A 26,558-nucleotide genomic window follows, 5' to 3' on the forward strand; every position below is an offset into this window, starting at 1 on the left:
AGATGTGGAAACTGAGGCACAGAGAGACGCTAAGTGCTTTCCTGTGTTATCCCACTGAACCCTCACAACAGGAAGCAGAAGCAGTTATTTGGCACGTTCTGCAGTAGCTCTGGGGCGTGAAGTAACTGTGCTGGTGCGCATGGCCACGTGGCAGAGCGGCGGTTTTATCCCGGGTCTCTTGGCTCTGGAGCCATGGCCCCTCACCCCTCTATCCTGCTGAGCCTTGGTTCTCAACTCTGCCTGCGCATTGGAGCCAGTGGGGATGCTTGGACCCCTCCTGACCAGCAGGTCAGAATCGCTGGGGCAGGGGCCCCGGGCCTGTATCTGTCAGGAGCTTTCCAGAGAACTGCACAGGGCAGCTGCTTGGAGTCATCCAACCCCACATGATCTTTATTTAAAGTCCTTCTGGCTTTAACATACTATATAAACTAGAAAGTGGCCCAGGATGAAAAGTTCTGGCAGCAGGCTTATTATTTTGTTTTTGTCTTTTTTTGTGTGTCTCTTGGATGTATTTTTGTGTGTCTCTTGGATGTACGGAAAGTGGAAATGGTGTAGTGGGGGATTCCTGTGGGGGTGGTGACCCATCCTGGGCAAGGCCTGATCTCAGCCCTCCGTATGCTGTAGATCAGGTTTTACTCAAGGCTTTACAAGACAAATGTTAGTCTTCTCCTTTCTGTTCCTCAAAGGTAGAGTTCTTTCTTCTTTCATATTTTTCATATCTTGTTGTGAAATATACTCAGGAATGCCCTCCGTGTGGGGGGACCCTGCTGGCCAGGGATCCTCAGACGGGTCTGGTTTGGGTGACCTTCCACACTCTACAGCCCCTGGGAAGGGATCCTGTGGAGTCTGCCATTCACAGAGCTTTGCTGAGAAACTGGGCCTGTTCCAGCAGCTGCAGGGGTGGGGGCACTGCCACTCTCTGGAGTGGGCTTCTTATGTAAAATAGGAGGGCATCAGTCTTCACCGAGTGCCCACTGTGTGCTGGGGGTAAAGGAATGGGGCAGCGAGGCCAGAGCAGGTCCCTGCTGTCACAGGCACTCACCCCCCTGGCATACCTGGCCTGTCCCTGGAGAAAGAGAAGGTGGACACAGAAGGTGCTTTGAGCTGCATGGTAGCCTCTGGTGTACTTGACCTAAGTCTGGTTGACAGTGGGCACTGTGTTGGGCACTGGGAGATGACCTTTTGTCTATCTCCTGCCTCCTCTTTTTTGCCCAGCTCCTCATTTTCTGCTCCTTTCCATGAACTCCGCTTCTTTCCTTTGCATTCTGCTGGCAGTGGCCTCACCTTATAAGATTGGTATCATCTTAGTCACTGGCCTTTCTCTTACGTGAAAGCCGAGAGGCATTTGAAGTGCAGGGAGCTCAGATAAGGGTGAGATAACTGGCTTCTTATTGCATTTTATGGTTCTAATTATCTGGACCTTTTGGGGAGGCCCCAGAAAGAGTGTTTGTTCACAAGAAGAATTCCAGGCAGGCAGCAGCTGGGAGAGGATGCCCCCGGGGATCCCCTGGGTACAGGGTGGATCAGTGGCTTCGGTGGGCAGTGAGAAGGGGCAAGGTTGGGGAGGCACCCCAGCCCCATTTCTTGCGTGTCCTCCTCTTCTCTTGTCTGGGAGGCCCTTTCCCCCGTCTTGTCTGCCTGGGGAACACATGCTCCAGTCGCGGTGCAGCAGAGCTGGTGTTGGGAGCAAGGCTTTGCAGGCAAATTATAGCTCTGCTACTTGCTGGCCAGGTGACTTGGGGTAAGTCATCTGCCTATTCTGAACCTCAGTTTCCTCCCTGGTAAAATGGTTGTGATAATAGATGACCTTGTGCTCAAGAGGGTGTTGCGTGGGCATTCCGCACAGCTCTGGGTACACAGTAGGTACCAGCAAAATGCAGGGAGGGCTGTGGTGGTCTCCAGACAGCCAGGCCTCTTCCCTCCCTTGGGGCTCCCAGTCTGCAGGCAACGTCTCTGTGTTGTGTGACCCCCCATTCCCCAGCCCAAGAAGCCAGGACCAGTACCTGGGCTGGCCACTTGATGGAAACATGAACCTGGACTAGCCTCTCTAATGGTGCAGGTGGCTTAGACTTGCGCTGCCCTATAGGGTGGCCACTAACCCCATGTGACTGTTTAAATTTAGGTTACTTAAAATGAAATAAAATGAATTAAGTTCACTGTGTTTTGGTAATGCTCAAACCAGGAGGCTCATATTTCAGCCTCCCCCAGCTTTTAGTATGTCATTGAGTATTTCTGGATCCCGTCTAAAGCTGCCTGACCTCATCCCAAAATACCTACTGCCCCTTGAAGTCATCTTTAGAGTTTATCTGGGGCTTTCTTGGTGTTCTTTGGTTGAACTACACCACCGCCTTGGAGCTGGGTGCTATGATTTCTCTTGGACAGTGACTTGAAGTTGTGTCTTGGGCTGTGTGCCCAGTGCTATTTCTCTCCTTCCTTTTTTAAAAAATAAAGGTTGTCTAAATAGTTAAACAAATTTCAGTAACCTTATGACACAGAGTATCTGTGATGTAGATAAATATTAAAATGCAAGTTCCCTAACCAAGTTGTTTTGTTTGGGAGAATCACAGACTTTGCAGGCAGTTAGTCTGGGCTGTAGATCCCTGCTCCCTTGGACGAACCGAGTGACTTTTGGTAAGTAGTTGAGTGTGAGCCGTATTTCCCAATTGTAACATGAGGATAACGATGTCTACCTCATATGCATTCTTGCAAATTGACACATGTAAGTATAGATAAAGCAAAGCAGGCAGGAGGTCCTTTGTGATGGTTGTTGACTGTGGTGGTTAACGTCCCAAGTAAAGAGGCTCTGCGGCTGGAACTGCCACACACCAGTTTGCACACCAAACTGCCAAGCTCACGTCGGCTCAGGCTGGAACGCTCTGGTTCTGTCTCCCTGGGTGGGCTCAGGCCTTCAGGATGTCTCTGGGTTGAGAAGGTGGTGGCTCAGGGAAACAGCTGTTAGGGATTGGGCCTCAGCTCGGCACCCTGTCCTGGTCTAGACTAGCCCTGTCCCCATTTGGCCCATGGAGAGTGTTACCCCAGGTCTGAAATGTGCCATCTTTTCACCCCAGGGTGACACTGCTCACTTCTGGCAGTAAAAATTGAGCTGAGATTTGCTTCTCCAATAGTGCAGCTGGCTTAGATCTGCACCATCCTATGCAGTGACCACTAGCCACATGCGGCTTTTTAAAATTAAGTTTCTTAAAACGAATGAACTTAAAAATTAAGTTCCTTGGTCACATTAGTTCTACAAATTAAGTTACCCTGGTCCATTTCAAGTGCTTAGTAGCCACGTGTGGCTCACTACACAGCACAGACCTAGAAGGTTTCTGCCATCACGACAGTCAGCGCTCTGTTACCTGAGCTGCTGTTGTAAGAGCCCAGCTTGGGACAGGCAAGCTGGCTTCATGCTCCGGCTCTGCCACCTGGGCAGGCTCCTCTGCAGCTGCCTGCAGTGGTGGGGGAAGCCAGGGACGTTACTGGGAGCTGGGTGTTACTGGGAAGGTGAGGCAGGGCCGCTCAGAAGAGATGCTCCACACCCCCTGCTCCCTGCCCCCTGCCCCGTGCTGTCCTGCTGCTCATCTCTCTACTCCCCCCCCCCGCCACCTGGTCCCCCCACACCAAGGGCTTGGGGGCCAGGGAGTTCGAGTCCGTTCTTGGCAACAGTGGCTGCTGTCTTGGACAGTTTAAGACCTCTACCCTCCGTTCTGGGAGATGAGGCCTTTCTGTTTTTATGAGCCTGGACGTAAAACATAAATTAACATTCATTCTGGAATAGATTAAGATTCACAGAGAAGTTGTAAAAGTAGGTCACTGAATTCCATGTACCCCTTCCCCCGATTTTCCCCATCGTCGGCATCTTGCTTGACCACGAACACTCGTCAGAATTGAGAAATGGGCACTGGTACATTACCATTCCCTGAACTCTGGACTTGATCCGCATTTCACTAGTTTTTCTACTGATGTCCTTTTTCTGATTCAGGACCCCATCGTGGTCTCACGTTGCATTTAGCTGCCCTTTAGCCTGCAGTGGCCTCTGACAGTGTCTCAGAGGGGACACTCACTTCCCCTGGCTTTCAGGATCTTAGAGCACTGAGGAGTAACGGGCAAGTATCCGCAGTGTCTACAGTCTGGGTTTGTCTGGCGTTTCACTCAAGCCTGGACTGGGGTGATGGGCCGGGGGTAAGATCAGGGCAGAGGTGAGGTGCTGTTCTCGTCAGATCATGCCGGGGGTACCTGATGTCTGTGTGACGTCCCTGGAGGTGTCCCCTTGGTGCCTAGGTGACGGTGGTGCCTGCTGTCTCTCTGCTGCTTTCCTTTGCAGCCCTGCCCCTGGGATGGTAAGTCCATCCATCCTCAAGTATGTGTGGGGCTAAGCTCTGCCTCCCGCACATGGTCTTGTGCAGCTTTACATTGTCCTTGTTTCTCACAAGAGGCAGGGGGCCCCCAGCACCAGCCCTTGTTTGCATGTGGGAGATGGAGATCCCCATGGGGGCTGTCCTGGAGGAAAGGCGGGTGCCCCAGCCTGGGCAGCACTTGGTTCTTATCACTGTGACACATTTGATCTTTTTTTTTTTTGAGGTGAAGGCAATGAAAAGAGGCACAAAATTGTCATCATGATATAGTCATGGGGGTGAAATGCAGCATGGAGAATATAGTCAGTAGTTCTGTAACATTTTTCTATGCTGACAGATGGTAACTGTGCTAGTTGGGGTGAGCATTTAGTAATGTGGACAACTGTCAAATCACTATGTTGTATACTTGAAACCAATATAATATTGTTTTATATATACATGTAAACATATAAAAGACACATTTGATCTTATGCTCTTGTAAAGCAGCAGGCTGGCCTTACAATTCCTTCTAAAGATGAGGAAACCGAGAGGGGCCAAGACCCTTACTTGTCCAAGGCCAACCCAGCTGTGGCCTCCTCAGCCCTCCTGCCTGATGGCCTTGGGGGCAGTTGGCTCTGGGCCTTCTGCCCACCCTTGCCCGTCATGTGTCCTGCTGCCCTGGTGAGGGGCTGCCAGGAGCTTCAAGGAACCGCTGTCCTGTCCCTGCGGGCTCACTGTGGCTGTATCCGGCCTGCAGGGTGCCGGCTGTGGTGAGCAATGGGGATGCTGTGGATGCGGCTCTCTCTGGGGTCCGGCACTCCAGCTGGAAGCGGAAGAGCTCCCGTCACAGTAAGTGCCCCCAACCCAGGTCTTAGCCCCAGGAGGGTGGTGCCAGGGTCACTCAGTGACCCCTCTTCGGGCTGAGAGAGCTGCTGTGGGCACGGTGGCAGCTCTGAGGTGGACTGGCCACTGCCCACACTCGGGAGCTGCCCCCATTTGCTGCCTGGTGAGAGCTGTGACACATCCCACCAGTCGTTCTGTCCCTCAAATACTTACAAAGCTCCTACGGTGGGCTGTGATGGGCTGGGCAGGGGGTGCACCCCTGTGACCAGGATGAGGTGCCTCTGGGAGCAGAACCAGATACATAGGCAGCCAGTGACACTGCAGAGGGCAGGTGCCAGGATGGGGAGGTGGGACTGAGGAGAACCGTGGGTCCTGAAGGCAGAGGGAGGGAGCAGGGAAGAGTGTCCAGGCAGAGGGTGGCTTGTGCAGGAGCCCAAGCCCTGGGGTGAGGGGACTCCCGGCACCAAGGCAGCAGCCAAGCCTCGGTGTGACGGCGGATGGATGGGGCGAGGTGAGGCTGCTGGCTCCCTGGCTCCTCCTTGCCCTCAGAGCCACGCTTTTCTGAAAGCAGCACAAGGGAGATGTGGCCACATGTGCATTCCAGTCCAGTGCCTCGCTGTGGGGTCGGGTGAGGCCACGAGACAAGGTGGGCTGGGCTGGAGCCCAGGGAGGAGGCTGTCCAGGCGATGGAGTCCCAGGCCCGGACTGCGGCCCTGGCGAGAGGCGGGCAGGTCTGAGAGCCATGTGGGAGGCAGAAGCTGTGTGGGGGAGGCAGAGGCGGTCAAGGATGAGGCTTGACAGGGCCCCGGGGGCCCCGGACCTGTGGGATACACTGCAGTTAGGAGTAGGAACTTGAGAGTCCTCTTGGCCTGGCGTCTTCCCAGGAGGCTGGTGGAGCGAGGGCTGGCTCCCGTCATGGGGTAGGGACTGGTTTCCCAAACCCTCGCTCCGCAGGGGCCCCACCCCCCTTCGGAGGGCAGAGGTTGTGTCCACAGTTTTGGGAGGAGACCTCCTTTAATTTCCACCCTGGTAGCTGCGAACATGGGCAGGGTGCATGCTCAGCCCTGCTCATAGCTGCCCAAGAAACGTTAGGACAGGGATGTGCTCCCTTCTGAGATGTTCAGTCAGGACCCTGCTGGCTGAGTTCTGGGGGGACCCTCCTTAACCCCACGCTCTAAATCCAGCCTCCTGTCCCTCCTTCCCTGCACTTGCCAGGGTGGCTCTGCCCTGGCCCGCCTCTGGGTGGGAGTAGCTCCTTTTGGGGGTAGTCCCGGAGTCCTGGGCGACTGAAGATGCCCCCGGGCCCCAGGACACAGGTGCTGGGTCTGCTCCGTGCTCCCTGCAGGTGCCCTGAGCAGCGGCTGCAGCGGCCTGATGGGGAGGCCTGTGGGTGGCAGGCGGCTGGTGGGGTCTGACGGTCACTGGGGGCGACTTGGAGGGGCCGGGGGATGGGCAGAAGCATCGGATCCTGTGCCTTCTGAGGGCAGCGGCCGGGGCTCCCTAGGGGCCGGCTGTGTGCTGCCGGCCAAGCCATCAGGACGCCGGGCCCGCAGGCGGGAGCTGCCAGCTGGTGCGGTCCTGATGTCACTGGCAGCCGCCTCCTGCCTGGGCCGCCACAGCCTCATTACTGCTTTTCTCCGCTCCCTTTGTGCCCAGTCGACCGGTTCACTTTCCCTGCCCTGGAGGAAGATGTGATTTACGACGACGTCCCCTGTGAGGCCCTGGACGCCCACCAACCCGGTACAGCCTCTCGCTCAGCTCGCCGCTGCCTCTTTCTGGGACGGGTGGGCGGGGCGGGGACTGGGGAGGTCTTCTTTCCATTTTCCCCCTGGCCCCACCCAGCCCAGTGCCCCTCCTTCTTGCTTTAAAACCCAGTGCAGTCATCAGGAGAAGGCTGAAGGCATGGCCCCGCTGGGGCTGGGGTGCGTTAGAGCTTCACAGGCTGGAGATGCCCCCCACGTCATTTCACCTCTCCAAGCCTCGATTCCTCCCTCAGGAAAACGGGGTAATAGCCCGGGCTTCCCAGGGCTGTTGGGGAAAACAGCAGCTTGTTAACGCTACCCACTGAAGCGGAGAAAGGCCTGTGCCTGCTCTGTCGTGAGGCCCAAGGGGGGACTGGAAGGACAGGAGATGGTTGCCTCAGTGGGGAAACAGGGTGGGGGTGGGGATGGTCCTGTTGAGCTGGGCCCAGCGTAGTCACCCAGCAGGAGAGAGGAGAAACATTTTATAATGATTCACAGCCTGAACACATTAGGCCTGCTCCTTGTCCTGTCTGGTCACGCGTAATCTGCTTAGAAACTTTGATTTGGGGTATTATGGCCTTGTTTTACAGACAAGGAAACTAGAGGCAGGGCTGGGATTTGAATCTGGTTATTCTGATGCCAAGTCCAGAGCTGTGTCCCCTACCCTAGGGAGATTTGGGCAGTGTCTTGTGACAGATAAAACACACGTGTTCCCAGTGTTCAGTCAACCCTGTGAGGCCTGCAGAGCATGGCTCCAGTTGACAGTTGTATCAGAGAGGTTAAGCCACCAGCCCCAGATCACACAGCCAGTATTTGAACAGATATCTGTCTGACTCTGCTTTTCTTACTACACAATTCGCTGCTTTCAGAGGCTCCCTATGTGGGGAGAAATAGCCTCTGTTTTTGAGGAGCTTCTAGTCTGATGGGTGACCGTAACCATCCTTGGGCTATGTGCAGTTCAGTGGGAAAGATGCTCAGACAATGTGACAAGGCCCAAGGGGCCCAGAGCCACACTCCTGACTCCTGTCAACAATACCCACATCCCTTTAACAAGCCTAGGAGGTGCTGAGAACATCCCGGCTTGCTGCTCATCTGAGTCCAGGGAGAGGTGGGAAAGGGTGCTGTGATGGGAGGCGGGGTTTGGTAGGAAGGCCCCAGAGGGTGAGACCTGAGTAGCCTGAGCCCCTTGTTTAGCCCTCTTAGGCTGTTTTCCCACCTGAATCTAATCAAGCAACTAATTAGTTGGCTCCATTAGTGGAGCTCTGATATGGCATGTTCCTGTTATTCTGCAGTTTACCCTGAGTTGGTTAAGAGCAGGTGGCCTGGGAGTCAGCTCTGAGCCTGCAATTTGGGGACCACGACACTCATCCTAGGACCCCCCATGCATAGGCTGTAGGAGGGTTGAGCCAGACAAGGCCATGGCGGCCCTCAGGAGGTGCGCTGCACAAGCCATGTTGCTGCTGCTGTTAGTATTACACCTGCCGGGGCCTGGCTTTGACCTGTGTGGACTGGGTGTGCTCGGTGGGCACTCGGAGAGGAGCTTGTCAGCTGAGGAGCAGTCACACATGCTAACCTGGGTTCAGATCCCAGCTCTGCCATTGATTGGGGCGCTGGGCCATGTGCCTTTGGGCCTTGGCTGCTTCATGCAAAATCAGAATGTGAGCCTGAACCCACAGGACTTTGGGGAGCATCACCTTGGAGAACTTCTGCCTGCCCTCTCTGGGTCTCAGTCGACACAAAATGGAGGCCACAGTAGCTCCGTCCTTGGCTTACGAGGATGCCATGAGATAATTGATGTAGAGTCCTGAGCAGTGGGGTGGGTGGGGGGCGGTAAGTGCTTAGGAAGCAGGGCTGCCTTAGTGAAGCCTGAGGCCCAGGAAGCAGAGGGTAGGGACCAAGACTGCTGTGAGGTCCCCAAAGGCTGAGGATTTGGCATAGACTCAGGAATCTAGTGACAGTTTCTACCAGGGACAGTATTTCTCAGTGAGCCCACAGTGATCACCAGGATGGTGGAGTGTTGGCAGAAGGCATTGTGGTGAATGCGTGGAGCCTGGCTTGGGAGTCTACAGCCCCCTCCCCTAGCCCTGTCTGATCGCCAGCAGGCCACATGTCTTCTTGTCTTTCTAATGGGTGTGTGTGTGAGTGTGTGTGTGATTATTCGCACCCTGCTGAACCCAGAGCTGCAAGAAGCATCTAGTGATGAATGTGGTGCCCTGGAGATGTAGGTGGGTGGGAGGCTGGTGAGATGCTCGTGGAAGTGTGGGGAGGTAGACGATGGAGAGGCATTGGCTGCCTGTGTTCTTCCTCAGGGGAGTCCCCAGAACTGGGCTCTGCTCCTGTGCTCACAGGTTGTGGGGCCTCCACTGTAGTGACAGGACAATCAGCCCAGCCTGGTAAAGGTCACAGCCTGGTCACCAGCTGCTCCACTCCCTGGAGACATTAGTCATTATTATCTTTTGCTTAAAAATAACCTCGCACTCCCTCCCGACCCCGGACCCGAGGCCCCAGCTAAGCCGCAGTGCATCTGCTCCTTCTCTGGCTGAGATCTCCCAGACCCCCACCCCCACTGCCGCAACTCTCCTGTGGGGTGGAGGCGGGGGCTCTGGGTCAGTGCGATGGCACCCGAGCCCACTGAGCATCCCCACGAGGAAGGATTGGCTGCTCCTGGTGAGCATCTGCCACGTGTCGGGCTCTTGCTAGAGCTTTTTGTACAGATTTGATGTATTCGACCTTTGGCTTATTATCATCCCCATTTTTGAGAAAGATCTCTGATAACCAAAGCTTCCTGTTCTTCAGCACACATGCTTTGAGCGGATTATTTTTTAACCTTTCCCAGGGCCGTATTCCTTCTCTGTTGCTAAAAGCATTTTCATCTTCCTGCCCGTTCTGGGGTCTGGCCTCTCACTGAGGCCTGCCCTGCAGTTCTCCAGGGAACAGCCCGGAAGTGCACCCTGGAGGGGTGAAGCCCTGGGTCCCGGGGCAGTGGCTTCCCCACTGCAGCCTTGAAGCAGCGTCTCACACCTGATTTGACAAGAGACTCCAAGGGTGCTGCTGGGGGTGCGGTGTCTCCAGGCCAGTGGAACAGCTTTTCCCTGCCCTTTTCAGTTCAAAGTATTTCCTGTGGGCTTTGGTAAAGGGAACGTTCTTGGAAGCCGGACCAGGCACGCCCCCTACTGGACGATCTGGGGTCCACATGGTAAACCCAGATTTGGACTGAGAACTCATGCTGATGCCCCTGTGATCTCCAATTTACCCCCAGGAATGCTGAGGCCAGAGCTGAGGGCCTGATGCAGAACTTGGTCCTAGGTCTTCTCTTTTCCACTAAAAAAAAAGGTGCCAAGAAGGCCCAGAATGAGCACTCAGATCTCAGGAAAGCAGTACTGATCATGGGGGGAATTGTTGAGCCTGTTGCATACTTGACATATTCCTCATGCTTTTCTGCATTTTCTCCTGTCGTCCTGGGTGGATGTTGTGTTTCATCACCTCTGTCTGATGGACAGGGAAGTGGAGGTGAAACCTCAGGGGCAAACCACATCTACCCCTACCCAGCCCCACCTGCCTTCCTGCCTCAGAAATGGGTCTGGTGGGCTTGGCCTCAGGGCCTCCTCTCACCAGCCCTGTCCCTTGGCCCACAGGGGCAGAGAGGAACCTGCTCTACGATGATGTGCACCGGGACGGGGTGCCCAGGGCGACGGAGGACCTAGGTTGGAGCTCCAGTGAATTTGAGAGCTACAGCGAGGACTCAGGGGAGGAGGCCAAGCCAGAGGCAGAGCCTGTGAAGCATCGAGTGTCCTTCCAGCCCAAGGTGAGGGGCCAGAGGCATCTCTCAGCCCAGTCAGGGGACTGAGGCCCCCCTCAGGGAAGGGTAAGGAGGGTGGTAAGGGCCAGGCTGAGACTCATAGCTGAACATCAGTGATACGCAGGAATGCCTGGTGAGAGAGGGAGTGGCCCAGGTGTCCTGAAGTAGGAAATGATGCACCCACATTGCCGTTTAGCTGTGGAGCGTCCTAAGCCTGGGATAGGTGCAGTCACACCTGCCTAGGTGCCCCTCACCCATTCCTATGGCCGACCCCAGCAATTGGCCATGAAGCTTGTGGGCTCAGATCTGGCCTCGGAATCCTCTCGAACACAGCGCTCCAGGCGGCCCAGTGAACTGATTCGAGTTGGCAGCTTGATCTTCCTGGCCTCCAGGATGCATTCTCAGTCCTAGAGCCACATAGTCCTCTGCCCTGGGGAAGTGAGGGAGCCAGGGCCGCCGCGGCTAAGGCTTTGCTGCCCAGAGGCGTCTTCCCAAGGCCTTTCCAGGTGCTGCCCACACGTTGGTTCCTTTGGGTGCGTCATTACGCTGTGCAGGGAAGGAGCCACGGCAGCCAGGAGGAGGAAGGACTGTGGCTCCTCCTCCCGTCCGCTCTGTAGAAGCCACCGAAAGGCAGATTCTGTCCCTGCTGAGATTTGGGCTTTAACGGGGGCAGCTGCTTATAGGCAGGCTCCACCCAACCAGAGGTGACCACGGCCCTTTGGGCTGGTTTGAAAAGACAGCCAGGCACCTGCAGCAGCACAGGGACAAGGCAGGGCGCCCCAGGACTGGCCCGGGACTATGGGCACTGCCGAATCTTTCCTAATTCCCCTTCCTGAGTTTAGGGGTCCCCTCTGGGAGATCACCCATACTAAGAGTCTTCAGACAGGATGGGCTCCCTAAATCCTTGGGAAGCCCTGGGGGCTGAGCAGGTCCCTGTGGCAGGGCCTCCATGGGCTGTGCCATGAAAAATGGCTTTGATGTCCTACTAAGATAAAGTCCAGTGTGTATGGTACCTGCTTTGTTCCCAGCCGATTTATTAGGGTGTGGGCTGGGGTGCTCGGCAAACCATTATGGTCCAAGAGGAGATACCAACTATGAAATGATTTGTCAAAAATGAAGTTAAAAATGCCTATCTATAAAATGAGCCTGTGTACCTGTCCCACATGCCTCTTGTGGATGGGATCCCACAGGGCTATCAGATGGGGCTTCCCAGAGAGGTGAGTTGGGGGCCAGGGTGCAGAAGCCAGAGGGGAGGAAAAACCAGGCAGGAGGCATGGCCCAGGTGAAAGCGCAGGGACAGGTCTGGTACCGTTCTGTCCTTGGAAGAGGCACCAGGCCCTACTCTGGGATAAGGAGAGCTCTGGGCAGGAGGCCACCGTAGCTTCCAGTTGCCTCTCAATGCGAGCGCAGCACGCGTGTGTCCTGGCCCAGCTCTGGGTAGTGTGAGCAGCCCGTGCTCTCAGCCTCTGGCTGTCTCTCCTAATTCCCCATAGCCACGTCCCCAGCTTCCTGCCTTCTCACTGGGGACCAGGAGGAACCACAGACATCTCGGCGGGCGGGAGGCATGAAGGTGCTGACTTGGGGCTCTCCAGTGGTGGTCCTCCAACTTGTGTGGGCAGCGGGATCATGTGGGTAGTGGTTGAAATTGTAGATGCCAGGGCCTCCCTTCCAGGGACTCTGGTTCAGGGTTTGGGTAGGGCCCGATGATCTGCTTTCCAACCAGCACTCTGCCCTCCAGGGTATACAAGGGACCCACAGAGCCCTCTGAGAAATGCTGCGCTGGCCCTCCCCGTGGCCCGGCCCCAGAGCTGGGGTCTCTGGGGGCTGCCCGTCAGCTCATGTCCCTTACACCCTCAAGCTGCAAGCTTTGGGCTCTTTTTCAGCAGAAAAACTATGTGGCAGAGTTCTTGGAATTTCTAATCATGAGGACTTTTTCTCTGGCTGCCTACCAAGGCCTGTCTGATCCCTGAATAGCAGGCTCCCAGGGAGATGGGGCAGTGGAGGGGCCTTTCCTCTGGTACCTACCCTGCCGGGGAAAGCCCCCTGAGCCCAGCCTGCAGCGCTCCGCCCTCCTGAACTGCTTGGGGGTGCCCCCGTCCCGCGCCTGTGTCTCAGCAGCTGCATGTTTTTGGGCCTCTGCTGCTTGGCTGTGTGTCGTGTGTGATGGGGGGCAGTGGCCAGCAGAGAACCCGGGAAGTGTTTTGCCCTGTCCTTGGAGAAGGATGGGGCCTGGCACTCTGCCCAGCTGCAAGAGAACTACTGGAGCCCCTCCTTCAGATGTCTCTAGAGGCCAGCCCTCTGTGGGCAGATTTTTGCCAAAGAAAGTTACTGAGGGTCTTCAGAGGGACCCCACTGGCAGCTCCTGACACAAGTGTAAGCGGGAGCTGGGATCTGACTGGGCCTGTTACGTTAACAAGCACCTGCTGGTTGCTACACATGGTCAGTGGGAGTTTTTTTTTTTCTTTTTTCTTTTTAGTTGTGAAATAATCTGCATTGAACTTTTCCACTTTTTGGTTGTGACCTCTTCATAATTAAGGCCACCGTATCCAGCTGGCCAGGGGATTGGGCAGAAATGCTAGCTCTGACCTCAGCCTTGTCACTCCCCTGCTCCGATCTGCCCAGTTCCACAGTTAACCTTCCATCCTGGTTCTTCTGACCCTTAGAGAGCTGGAGGGGCATCAGAAGGCCCAGGGGCTTTATGATTTCATTTACAACCTTATTTTATTTTATTTATCAATCTTATTCATCGATGAAACAGGACTCAATACAGAGCCCAACTCTCCAGTTTTTTTTAGAGTTTGTATAGTTCTCAGAAGGGTTCCTATTGTTGCATAACAATAGTGAACATTTGCCTAGTGTGGCAAATCAGTACCCCAGAGCAGTTGGTCTTATTTGTATTAAGAATCTCATTTTGTTGATTAGAGAACCTAGATAGAAGCTTAGAGAGGTTAAATGATGTGTTTAGGATCCAGTAGTAAGTGGTTAGCCAGTAAGTGGTAGAGCTGCAACTCAACATCACATTTGACTCAAAAGAAAATACCCTGTCCTTCCATCATCCATCCGTCCGTCCGTCCGTCCGTCCATCCATCCATCCATCCATCTAGGCATCTATTCATCCATCCATCCAAACAACTATCCATACATTCAGCAAATATTGAGCACTTATAATTTGAAAGAAAAGTTCCATTTTTTGAGCATTTACAAAGCTCTGGGCCTTACGAGGATTGTCCATATAATCTTCTCAATAACTCTGTGAAGTAGTGATTATTATGTCCACTTGACCAGTGCGGAAGCTGCAGCTGAGCGAGGTAAAGAGCATTATGGTTGGTGAGCAGGGTTGGTGGTTTGAATGTAGGCCTGCCTGCCTCCACAGTTCATACTCTTGATTCTTCTACTTGTCTGTCTAGAAGTGGTACCTGTCTTGATCTTCTATATACTTTACCAAATGTCACTATTGCTCATACAGTTCATGCATTTGAATGTCTGTCCATCCATCCATCTTCCCAGATGATATGTAAGCTAGTGCGCCCATCCTTCCATCCATTGCCTACCCATCCCTCTTCACCTCCCTCCCTCCACTCATCACCCCTTCCTCTAGTGGGTGCTAGAGACAACTCATTCAAGCTAATAGGAACCTGGGAACCAATTATGCACATCTTTTTCCAACTCCGCATGCAGTGATACCACATTGGTAGTTTGAAATTAGCCACGGGGGAGTAGTCATGCTATGGAAATACTGCAAAGTAGGATTCTTTTTCCTGGAGAACCGCTTGTTTGATATTTACCAGCACAGCACTGCCTCTGTCTGTCCACCCACCAGTCCATTCATGCTTTTATTCATTCATTTGACTTTTTGTCCCTCCATCCATTTGCACAGCCATCCAACTAAATTCATCTGTTTGCTCACCGTTCCATTTATCTGTCTGCCTATCCTTCCATCTGTCCATCCATGAGCCTGTCTACCCATCCCTCTGTTTCTTGTCTGTCCATCTGTCTAACCATCCCTCGTTCCTTTCACCCATCTTCCTGTGCACTTGCCCACTCATCCCGGTTTCCCCATGCTCGCCCATTCCACCCATCCACCCACCTGACATCCATCCATCTCACAAACTTGCCAAGAACCTCCTATGTCACATGCCCTCTGCTGGGCCCCCAGGATGGGGAGATGAAGAAGACATAGTCCTTGTCCTTTGAGCACCGTTCCTCTTCCCTGACAGTGGGGGCTCCCCTCCCACCTCTCCTCCCCAGCAGCCGGGATTCCCACCTGCAGAGACCCAGCTCCCAGCTGCCTGGCGCGTTGGGTTGGGCACTGTTGCAGCCAGTTCCAGGGAGGAGCCTGACCGGATTGCTGCTTGGGCCCTGGTCACCTGCAAGTCCCAAATCTTGCTTTCCCTGGGTTGTCCATCTGTCACCTTACCTGAGTCTCCTTTTTCCCCTGTTGTCCATGTTTTGTCTCCTCCCTGCCCTGCCTGCCCCTCTCACCTGCTCTCCTCTGCCTGGCTGCTTGGGGGCTCCAGCTTTCTCCAGACCTGACTAGGCTAAAGGAGAGATACGCCAGGACTAAGAGAGACATCTTGGCTTTAAGAGTTGGGGGGAGAGACATGCAGGAGCTGAAGCACAAGTACGATTGGAAGGTATTGTCCATCTCTCCCTCCTAAGTGCGGGGTGGGAGTCCCGGGGGGGGGGCCTTTCCTGCCGCTTCTGGGGCTCGGGAGGGTGGGCCTGAGCCTCTGGCTCCCACTCCAAGTCCCAGGGCCGCCCTGAGACCTGGGCCCTGGCCACACTGTGTGCCTGTGCTGGAATGGGTTGATGCTTTAAAGCGGCTTGTTCCTTTCCGCATTCTTGCCTCTGTCTTCCTTGCCACCCTCAAGTGAACCCTTAATTGCCTGCAAGAGTTTCTGGGTGGGTTTTCAAACTTTAGGGGCCTCAGAATCACCTGCTTCAAAAAATGTGGATTCCTGAGCTCTACCCCCAGAGATTCTGAACCTGTAGGTCTGGACCAAGGCCCAGGAATCTGCAGATTTGATACCTGTGTTGGGTGGCTTTGGGTTACCCTTTGAACAATGTGAGTGGTGACGTGAACGTTCCTCCCCCTCTGAGGTATTCAGAGAGCGAGGATAGGCGTGTCTGTAGGAGAAATCACAGTATCTTATCAGATGGGACTCAGACTTCTGGATGATGATATTGACAGCAGTAACTTCCATCAATTGAGCACCTACTATGTGCTCTGTGCTTTGGAGGCCTGGGTTTGAATCCCAGTCCCACCAGTTCCTCTCTGTGTGACCCTGGGCAGACCTCTTCACCTCTCTGAGCATCAGGTTCCTCACCTGTGAAGTGGGGGCATTAATAGCACCAGCCCCCAGCATGGCTGCAGGGATTAGATGAGCCCAGATCATGAGGTGCTCAGTGCTGTGCTTGGCAGAACCCAAGAGCTCAGTTATTACTCGCGTGACGGAGGTTTTGTCCCAGGCACCCTGGGAGGCAGCTGTTTTACTGCTGTCATCTAGTGGCAGAGAGGCCAGAGAGTGAAGTAATTGGCTAGTGGACATACCAGTGGTCATCGGTAGAGCAGGGTGCAAACCTGAGTCTGTGTGTGCCGAAGCCTGGGTGCCCCGCCATCCGTGGCACTGCCTGCTGGAGCAGGACCCAAGGCTCTCCAGGAGGATGGGGAGAGGCGCTTCACCGTTTGCAAAGGCCTTATGCAGACACTCCCTGAGAGGCATGTGACCCCAGGCTGGGGCAGGTTTAACTTCAGGAAGCCAAGGCTCAGACAGGAGCAGGGGGCACATGAAGGGCAGAGTCTCAGTCCAGGGTGCATGCCCCGGGCCCAGTCCCAGAATCGGAGTCCCCCGGCCCAGCCTCTGCACTGCAAAGATGGGTGGAGGTGGCAGTTGACTCAGGGGTGCCTCTTGGGGTGTTCACCTGTTGCTCCTTTTTGCCCAGGAATATGCCAAGAAAAGGTTCCTCTGATGATTCTCCCAAATACTGCTCTGGGAATTTGTAGGACAGCCCCCTGATGGCTGCCTGCTGGGGCAGGAGCTGGGCTCTAGAACAGAGGTTTACAACCTGGGGGGTGGGACCCCCCCGTGGGACCCCCCCAGAGGGGGATGAGCATCTTTGTACAGTTTCTGGGGTTGGCATCTGTCCCCTTCTATAGATTCTCACAGGTGCTCTGACCAGCCCCACTAAAAGGCCAAGAATCGCTGCTCTAGAATTTTGTCATTAATTATAGGAGGGGCTGGGGGCATCCCTTTCTCTCCTGCTGGTTGTTGCCAGACAGTTGGCCTTGTTCCTGAAGAGCTGCCACCCTGTCCCCTAGCCGGGGCACCCAGCATGCTTTCGGCAAGCCTTCCTTGGCCAGACCCCCAGGAAGTGCCTGGGCACTTGCATTTGGAGGAAGGTGGTAGTGAGAGCAGAGACCTGTGGAGAGCTTTATCGTGTTCCTAGAACTGCGCTGTCCGTTATGGTAGCCATGTGGCTATTTAAATCTAAATTAATTAAAATTAAATATAATCGGAACTTTGGGTCCTCATTGCACCAACCACTTTTCAAGTGCCCCATAATTACACTTGGCTAGTGGCTTTCGTATTGGACTGCACAGATAGAGAGCGTTTCCATCACTGTAGAAAGTTCTATCAGATAGTGTTGACTGTGTGTCAGGAAAGATGTCAGGGCTGGCACTGGGGGCTTGGGGGACACAGGAATGAGTTAGGGGACAGCAGCTCTCTGCAGGTGCAGGGTACTCGCTTCCCCCTCCTGAGTGTGCTGTCCTCGTGTACCTCAAATTCTGCTTAGCTTGCTATGCCAGTATCTGTGGGTCCCTCCGCACCCAGGGGAAGCTGTGCTGTGCTCCGTGGCAACTTCAGAAAGCCTTCTCCCTGTTCCCGAGGCAGTGGGTCAGTAAGAAAGCAGCTGGTTTGGGGGGCAAGGGATGGGTTTCCTTGCGTGGCTTCTGCAGATAGGGTAGGGGCATGCCCTCACCTCTTTTTAGTTGCCCCGAAAGTAGTCACCACCATTTGTCCAGCTTATTTTACTGTTGAGCATGCTTCCCAACACCCTGTCTGTACAGTCCTCCCAGACCCTGGTGAATCTCAGGAAACTGAGGCTCAGGGGGTTAGGTGACTTATCCTGAGTCACACTGTGGGGGAGTGGCAGAGCTGGGATCTCCACCCAGGCCCGGGGCTCCAGGGCACAAGCCTTTTTCCCAGGGTCACACCATCTCCTTAATTTGGCATCTACCCATGTAGTTTGTCCCAAAGGGAAAAAATTGGGTTAGGACCTGTCCCCCACCTTGCTGGTAAAGAAGGTTCCTGCAGGCCACAGATGCCCCTTCTCACCCCTTTCCAGGTGGTCTCAGGGTGGCACTGCTCTGCTGTCCCTCTTGGCCTCTGCTCCCTGCTCCCTGGGAAAGAATGGGCTCTGGGGTCCCAGTGCCTGCAGCCCAGGCTGGGAGGCCATGGGTGGAGCTGGTGGTCCTTGGTGGCAGGTGTCTCAGGGCCTCCCTCAACTTCTCTGACGAGCTCCTCTGCCTTTGCTCAGATGACCCAGCTCATGAAGGCTGCCAAGAGCGGGACCAAGGACGGACTGGAGAAGACAAGGATCGCTGTCATGCGCAAAGTGTCCTTTCTGCACAGGAAAGATGTCCTCGGTGAGGCACTGCGGGCTCAGCGGGGAGGAGGGTTGGCGCTCAGCTCTGTGACAGCGGGGTGTGTGTGGGCGAGGTCGCTTGGTGTCTGGGCTCCTCTGGAGGTGGAGATTGGGGCCGAGCCCCGCATGTCCGGGCCCTTGGTCTTTGGGATGCGTCTTGACCTCCTGCCTCCTGTGGTATCTGGCTCGCCTGGCCTCAGCTTTGAGTGCCCCCATTCATTCCTTCTTTTATCCATCCCACATCCAATATTTATTGAATACCTACTAAGTGCAGGATGCAGGACCACCAAGATGAAGTAAGCAGCATTTCTCCCAGGAGCCCCTGGCACAGTGGGGGAGTCAGGCATGTAAATAGGAAGTGAATACAGATAGACTGGCGGGGTGGTGGGCCACCGTGACATGAGTGTGGAGGACATGAGTGTGGAATTCAGGAATGAAAGGTAGGGAAGGGCTGGAGCAGAAGGAGAGGGAGAGCACAGAACAGGGCAGGGGCCAAGTGCTCCAGACAGAGCATTGAGCACGTGCGAAGCCCCAGAGGCGGGGAGGAGATGTATGAGATGTTCAAGAAACGATTTTCATGACGGTCAACATTTATCGCGTAGTTATTGTGTGCCAGGTACTCTCCTAAGAGCTGAAGCACACTTCCTCACTTAATTCTTAGAAACACCAAACAGACACAGAGGCCTGTCCTGTTCCCATTTGGAGATGAGGGAACAGAGAGGTTCAGTGACATGCCTGGAGACACACAGGCCTGGAAGGGATGGAAGAGGGAGTGTTGGGGTGAGGATCTTGGGGCCAGGTCAGCACAGGCGTCCAAGCCAGGGAGAAGGTCGAGACTCTGCGTCTACGTGAAAAGCTGTGTATTTCACTCCCTCCATGCCTCAGTTCCCTCTGCACAGTGGGGCTAATACGGCATGTGTCTTGGGGCTGCGGTGAAGATGACCGAGGAAGTGTGTGGAAGGAGCCCAGCGCTGGCTTCTGGGGGGCAGGCGTCATTCTCGCGGGCAGTCACGGGTGGAGGTGTTTGGTGCTAGGATGGCCTCTCACTGACCTGGCTTCGGGCCCCGGCTCCGTGGCCCCTTGGCGGGTGATCCTGCGTCCTTCCCGACCCCCGAGCAGCAGGTTCCTCATCTGTGAAGTGGGTCTGACCCACCACTGCCTGCGCTCGATGCAGTGCCAGACCTCAGGAGGGAGGGGACGGGCCAAAGACCCATTTCAAACTTAGCAGAGTGGCCCGGAGGAAGGACAGAGGGGACAGGCAGGCTGGGAACTCTTCCTGGTCACCCTGCCCACAGGCCAGCCGGGCTGCCAGCGGGCTCTCCCCAGGCCCTGCCCACGCTGCCTGTTAGCCCAGAGCCTTTCCTAAAGTGACCCTCCCACCAGAGGCGTTATTAATAGCCGAGGCAGGGCTCGAATCACCAGCCAAGAATGTTGCCCAGTGGCGCATGGGGGAAGAGGAAGCCGCGGGGCCGGCGGCCGGGGTGGGTGCGGAGTGATGCCCGGGGTACCATGTGGGCCAGGCAGGAGGGCCTGCGCCACCCCCACCCCCATGCTGTCATCCGCTGTCCCTCCTCCTCCTCCTCCTCTATCTCCTGCTCAGGTAAGGGCCCGCCTGCTGCCCCTGCTCCCTTTGGCCCCCTGGGTCACTGCTACTTCTTTCTCCCCAGCTTCCCCATGGCACCCACTTCCTGCTGCCCACAGCTGCCCCCACTGGCTTTCAGAGCCACGAGCTGCCGGAGTCCCGGGTCCCTGTGCCTTGTCTCCCTTGTGGGCCCGGAGCCTCCAGGGCCAGACCCCTGTGCTCTGCCTGGCCTCTGGCTGTCTCCTGTCCCGCCGGGGCTCTGTGCCCACTCCTGGCTGTATTTCCCTCTTGGACACCAGTTGAGCTTTCTCCCTTTTGGGTCTCTGAGTTTTTTTTGAAAGATGAAAACACAAAGCCCAGTAGCCCCGTTCTTCTCAGGGCTTGTTTCTTCCCCCTTTCAGGCGGCCAGAGAAAAACTATTTTTAGTGCCTAGTGATGGGGACATGGGCTGCCTGGCCTTCAGCAGGCCGGCAGCGGGCGGGTCTGAGCAGGGACCGCGGCTTCTGGCAGAGCGGCTTCGGAGGGCAGGAGCCCTGACGGCGTGTTGCTTTGTGTCCCCCCCACCGCTCAGCGCGTGTATCGAAGGATGGGCTCTCCTAGCCAAGTGTGGCTGTGAGTGTGGAAAGCGGGCGCTGACCCCAGGGCCCTTCACCCGCCAGGACCGGGGTCTGGGGTGGGTCCCGGCCACCGGAGTCTGAGCAGGGTGTGTTGGTCTTGCCTTGCATGTGTCACCAGCCTGTCTGATTTTCCAGGTGACTCAGAAGAGGAGGACATGGGGCTCCTGGAGGTCAGTGTCACGGACATCAAGCCCCCAGCCCCGGAATTGGGCCCCATGCCGGATGGCCTGAGCCCTCAGCAGGTCTGTGGGGGCACAGGGTGGGTGGGGATCTTCGGGGAAGGGATGGCTGGGGGCCACACAGATATGGGTCCTGAAAGGGAAGTGACGATCAGGGGGCCCTTGGCAGCACCCTGGCTGGGCTGGGAGCCTCTTGGGTTCTCTTCTCCATGAGCTGCACAGACCTTCCAGATTGGGCCCCATACTCTTGTGCTGGGGGTGCCCCAGCATTCGGAGCACGTGCTTCTCATCCTCATGGCCATCAGAGCAGCTCCTGTTTCACTGTTTCAAATGAAGGTGTTGTTTGAAAAAGTGGACTGCAGTAAAAAAAGGGTTGAAGCATTAAATTTACACTGCTCAGGGAGGACTCTGGAGGTGCCCAGCCCCACCCTCTGTCCACTGGTGGTCAAGCTGGGCCTCAGAGTCGCCATGGGCACTCCCAAGAGCTGAGGCTCCCAGGCGATGTCTTCCTTCTCCAGAGGGTCCCCCCGAGATCAGGGAGGCTTTGCTCTGGGGCCTTGGTGGGGTTGCGCCTGAGTCCCTCCCAGTCTGGGCTTCCCCGGCCGCAAACAGGGTGAGAGGCCCCTGCTTTCCTGTGGCTCTGAGGACACTGAGCAAGTCACGTCGGGGCAGCGTGCTCAGTGAAGGGATTTGCCAGTTTTTTAGTTGGCAGAAAATCCAGATGTTTGGCCATTTTTGAAAATCAGGGAGATGTGGCCACATCCAAGACTCTGTCTTGGGAGTCTTTCCGCCTGCTTCCTTCATTCCGTTACCTGCCTGGCCCCTGACTGGCACTGAGATGGGAACCCCCTACTCCCTCCCAGGGCAACAAGCCACTGTTAGGGCTGTTGGACCGGATGTGGCCCCAGGCTCCAGCTCACAATCCAGGGCTCCTCTTCCTCGTGTTGGCTGGGTCTCTGTCCTCGGGAGCTTTTTGCATTTCCTGGATCAGGCAGTAGTAGTCAGCCTCTGCCAGAGGCTCTCAGTGGAGGCGATTTGGCCTCCCCAGAGGACAGCGATGTTTTTGGTTGTCACAGCTGGGAGGTGCTAACCGGGATCTAGTGGGCAGGGGCTAGGGAAGCTGGGGGCAGCCTACAGTGCACAGGACGGCTCTGTGACAGCAGCCTGCCCGGTCCCAAACATCAGCGTGCTGAGGCGGGGAACTCTGCTCTGAATAGCTTGGGCACCTGGGACCTATGACAGTGCGCCCAGCTGTGGGACAGCTTGAAGCACAGTGGCTTGGCCCCTCACTCAGCCGTGAGGCTGTGGGCCACGGTCAGGCCTGGGCAGTGGGAGGAGACAGGAAGGGTGTGCCAAAGGGAGGAGGGAGGTGGCAGAGGGGAGCAAGGGAGGTGGTGGTGGGGGGTGCCTGGGTCGATGCTCTTAGATGACTGTGGGGGGCACAGTGGATGTCGGTCACCTTCCCAGCCCTGGCCCAAGGTGGACAGGCTTTCCCTCTGGGACACCTCACATATGACACCTTTCTTGAGCTCTGTTCTGGCTTCCCTGCCCAATAGAACCATCCAGGAAGCTTTAAAAAAACCTGGCGGCCCAGCGGCATCTGATATCAGTTCAGTCAGAACGTCTAGGACAGGGGCTTGGTGGCAGTAGGTTTGCAGATGCTCACGTGATTCCACTGTGCAGCAGTTTGCCGCCCAGCGCCTCTGTGCTGCCGTGTCCCCGTGAGGACTTCTGAGCTGGGTGCTCGCTGGCTGCACCTGAGGATGAGTTGCTTTGGGCTGAGGAGCAACAAGGACATGGGAGGGAGAGAGGAGGGGTCGGGGCTGTTGAGCCTGAAGCCAGGCCCGCTGGGTAGGGCAGGAGGGCTCCTTGAGGACAGTCTTGTAGAAGTGGGTTTGGTTAAGGATTGGATCTGCAAGTGGTGGGAGCTGAGGTTTCAGCTTCAGCTAAGAGAGAATTTTCTACGAGAGTTGTCCAAAGACGGAGGAGGCTGCCTGACCCTAGGAGAGGTGGTGACTCCCCTCCTTGCATCTGTGCCAGCAGAGGCTGGGCAGGGGCCCAGTGGTCCCAGGAGCGGGCTCTGGGAGGCATGTGACCCTCCTGTCCTGCAGCAGTCAGCTCCTCTGGGCATTGCAGCTTCTCCCCTGTCACCCGGGGCTCCGCGTGCAGCTGGTGCTCACCCTGCGAGGTGGCTGGCGCAGGTACTCACTGCCCTCTGGCCCGAGCAGGTGGTCCGGAGGCACATCCTGGGCTCCATTGTGCAGAGCGAAGGTGGCTACGTGGAGTCTTTGAAGCGGGTACTCCAGGTATGACCCCAGGGGCCTCTCGGAGGGGCAGAGCAGGCCTTGGAGGGACACTCTATGAGGAGTGTTTGGGGACTGTGGGAAGTTTTAAGGGGAAGGAGCCAAAGGCCACCACTTTTATGGGGATAAATTGAGGACACCAAGAATTCCTGATGCTTTGGTGTTCACAGAAGGACTGCATTTGCACAGAGTTGGGGTTCTGCTAAATGATGCCTGTCTTATAGAGGGCACATGGTCCCTTTTGTGCCAGAGAGGACTGTGCCTTCCTGGCTCTGGGGACAGGGCTGTGTCTCCCTGTCGTGCCAGCACTCCCTGAGGCAGGAGGGCAGCAGGCGCAGCCTCCCTCTCGCTGTCAGGATGCCCAGGGACTGCTGTGCTGATGCTTGCGTGACCTGGCTCAATTGTGCTGACCTGTCTATAGTTCACTTCCTGAAATGCTGGATCCTCTGGGGTGTTGTGGGCTACAGGAGTGAGGCCAAGAGGAGAGGAGATGTTCGCCAGGGTTGGAGGGTGTTGCTAAAACCGTTCTTTTCCCCTCCTGAGTTCAGATCCATAGAGGAGAAGCCCAGTTGTCTGGTGGGTAGAGATGAAAATGTCACCATGTTTCTGACAAAGCTGGTCGGAGATTGTGGCTCTAGGCCTGGGGGCCAAGGGTGATGGCTGTGAACAGAGCCAGCCTGGCCTTTGGGGCCCGCCTCAGTGGAAAACCTTGCAGGCAGGCATCTTCCTCCCAGCCCAGCTTAACACAGAAGTCATGGGGGTGAGTTGTGGGTGGGCAAAGAGGGGCCAGGAGTGCTATATTCATAGAGATCTTTCCAGAAAGACGGGTGAGGAGTGAGGGGTAAGAATCCCCCTCCCCAAGGAAGGTCTGCCATGGCCTGCTGGGTTCTGATTGGCCTTGTGCAGGTTGCCATGAGGGCAGGAGGGTGGGAGGCTTGTGGCCCGGCCTTGGGGTGCTCACCCGCACTGGCCCTGGCAGGACTACCGCAACCCCCTGATGGAGATGGAGCCCAAGGTGCTGAGCATGCGCAAGTGCCAGGTGGTGTTCTTCCGCGTGAAGGAGATCCTGCACTGCCACTCCATGTTCCAGATAGCCCTGTCCTCCCGCGTGGCCGAGTGGGACGCCACCGAGAAGATCGGGGACCTCTTCGTGGCTTCAGTAGGTGTCCCCAGATTCTCTTTCCCCAACCCACCAATGTAAAAACCATGGCTCCGACCTGGCTGTTCCCCAGGCCAGGCTCCTGCCTCCATCAGGTTGCTTTGTCCAAGCCAGTGGGGCTGTGGGGTGGCAGGGCCTGAATCTGCCAGGCCGGAGCTGGGGGTGGGCAGGACAGCGTCCAGTTTGTCCTTGGACGTGTCTGCAGTTGCGGTACTGCTGAAGCCAGCACACTGTCCTGGCTCTGCCCAGGCACAGGGCCTCCAGGGGACTGGCCAACTGGTGGGCCTGAAGAGGCCCTGCTGAGCACTCGCAGAGTGACTGCTGCTTGAGGGGCTCGCACAGCCTGTGGCCTTGGCCCCCCGAGAATATCAGGGCTCGGGCCCCATTTGGGGAATGAGGGGGTGTGCTGGACTTGTGGGTTTTCAAACTGGAGTCTGTGGATTTCACCTGCAGAGAGATTCATGGAGTGAGGGAGGGTCAAGTGGGTGGAACTCCACTTCGGTCTGTTTTAGGTCATTGGGTTCTGCTAAAAGGAAAAAAGTATTGTTCTGAAAACCCCAGAGCTCTGTAGATCTGATGCCCTGGTAGGTGGGTCCAAGGGGCTTGGGGTGGGGAGGAAGTGCATGTAGAGAAGGGGCATCACACCTGTGCCCCGCTTCTTACCCGGTGGGCAGGAGGGGTGTCCCCGGGCTGTCCTTGGCATCACCTCCTCCTCCCTGTGACCTTGGGTGTCTTTACCTTTCTGAGCCTGGTTTCTCTCCCTCAGTGGGGGGACAGGTTTCCTGACCTCAAGGCTCTCTGTGGTGCCATCAGAACAGTTGTGGCTGGCCCTGAGGTAGGGGGCGCTGGCTGCCCTCCCTGGCATCCATGTGGCCCTCCCTCACCGTGCCTGCACCGTTTCAGTTCTCCAAGTCCATGGTTCTCGATGTGTACAGCGACTACGTGAACAACTTCACCAACGCCATGTCCATCATCAAGAAGGCCTGTCTCACGAAGCCCGCCTTCCTCGAGTTCCTCAAGGTGGGCCCGGGGGGAGCTCCAGGGCCCCTCTTAATGGGGTGCTGGCCGTGGTGAGGGCAGGAAGGGTTCTCAGGTGGGAGGGGGCACTATAGCCAGATGCGCAGTGTCAGTCCACAGGGGAGCTGGGCCCTCCCTGCAGAGGGTCCGCGAGTGATCCCGTCTCATCCCCAACAGCGGAGGCAGGTGTGCAGCCCCGACCGCGTCACGCTGTATGGGCTGATGGTGAAGCCCATCCAGAGGTTCCCACAGTTCATCCTCCTGCTTCAGGTACCGCCTGGGGTGCCGGCAGCCCCCAACCCGCAGGGTGCGCTGTGGGCCTCTCATCTGACATCCACCCACCCATCTGCTGTGGGGAGGGGGGGGCCTTACACCCTACTCCCATCCCCCTCTGTCCACTCCTGGAGGGTCCCTATCGAATTGGACAGCTTATTTTCCATGCCCAGTGTGGTATGCTGAGTGGCTGGTGTGGCGTGAGCCCAGGTTTCGGGAAGGGATCGAAGGGCATGTGGAATCCCAGGACCTGCAGGGCCCCTGGCAGGGGCACAGTTGCTGAGTAGTAGATGAGCTGACCTTGGTCCCTTGAGGCCTTCTGAGAGGCCATTAGCCCCCATAGAGGGCCCCAAGAGTTTGGGGTGCCTCCTCTGATTGCTGAGGGTCCTTAATTGGGGGTGAGTCCCCACTGCTGAGCTGGGAAGAGTGGCTGCCTGGCTGGGGACCCCAGCAGTGTCCTCAGAGATGCCAGCTGGGCCCTTGCAAGCCTGTGTCCACAGGAGGTGTGGAGGGTGAAGCTTTGACCCCAGGCCAGGGGAGCGTCTGCTGGGTGGGGGGTCTCAGTCCTCTCTCTCTGGGCCCTGGCAGGACATGCTGAAGAACACCCCCAGGGGCCACCCGGACAGGCTGTCACTGCAGCTGGCTCTCACGGAGCTGGAGACGCTGGCCGAGAAGCTCAACGAGCAGAAGCGCCTGGCCGACCAGGTGGCGGAGATCCAGCAGCTGACGAGGAGCGTCAGTGACCGCAGCAGCCTCAACAAGGTGAGCGCCCGCACTCCCTACCTGCACCCTGACCCGTGTGCAGCTTTACCGCCTGTTGCTATGCCTCCCGCCTGGCGCCCACCCACCAGGTGGCGGTGTTCTCTGAGGGAGGGGATTCCTTGTTTCTCTCTGAGCCCTCAGACCTTACCGTGAGGGTTAGTATCAACTGGACCCCCACTTTCGTTACTGTTCATGTTGTTTTAGGATGAGAGCTGATTTTTTCCCATCAGTGGTAAAGACATGATCTTCTAGTACTGTCCTTAAATGAGTTGGCTCTAGAGTCAGAATCTGGGTTTGAATCCAG

General features: G+C 56.3%; 1 protein-coding gene across 17 annotated transcripts in view; it reads left to right on the forward strand.

Moving 5' to 3' along the window:
• ARHGEF10L (Rho guanine nucleotide exchange factor 10 like) overlaps positions 1–26,558 on the forward strand; it is a 155,729-nt gene that overhangs the window by 63,933 nt on the left and 65,238 nt on the right. For 11 of the 17 annotated variants that reach the window (XM_057499778.1, XM_057499785.1, XM_057499781.1 and 8 more), the window contains 11 exons: positions 5,089–5,180; positions 6,831–6,914; positions 10,552–10,721; positions 15,233–15,349; positions 18,255–18,363; positions 20,697–20,803; positions 22,969–23,046; positions 24,023–24,202; positions 25,106–25,222; positions 25,397–25,489; positions 26,081–26,254. In XM_057499778.1, the coding sequence (XP_057355761.1) occupies positions 5,089–5,180; positions 6,831–6,914; positions 10,552–10,721; positions 15,233–15,349; positions 18,255–18,363; positions 20,697–20,803; positions 22,969–23,046; positions 24,023–24,202; positions 25,106–25,222; positions 25,397–25,489; positions 26,081–26,254 (1,321 nt within the window). Of the gene's footprint in view, positions 1–247; positions 289–5,088; positions 5,181–6,830; positions 6,915–10,551; positions 10,722–15,232; positions 15,350–18,254; positions 18,364–19,775; positions 19,963–20,696; positions 20,804–22,968; positions 23,047–24,022; positions 24,203–25,105; positions 25,223–25,396; positions 25,490–26,080; positions 26,255–26,558 lie in introns of those variants that run through there. The other 6 variants (XM_036914435.2, XM_036914436.2, XM_036914440.2 and 3 more) reach the window with 4 other exon arrangements.

This window comes from Manis pentadactyla, chromosome 4 (genome assembly GCF_030020395.1).
Source record: "Manis pentadactyla isolate mManPen7 chromosome 4, mManPen7.hap1, whole genome shotgun sequence".
Classification (NCBI taxonomy): Eukaryota; Metazoa; Chordata; class Mammalia; order Pholidota; family Manidae; genus Manis; species Manis pentadactyla.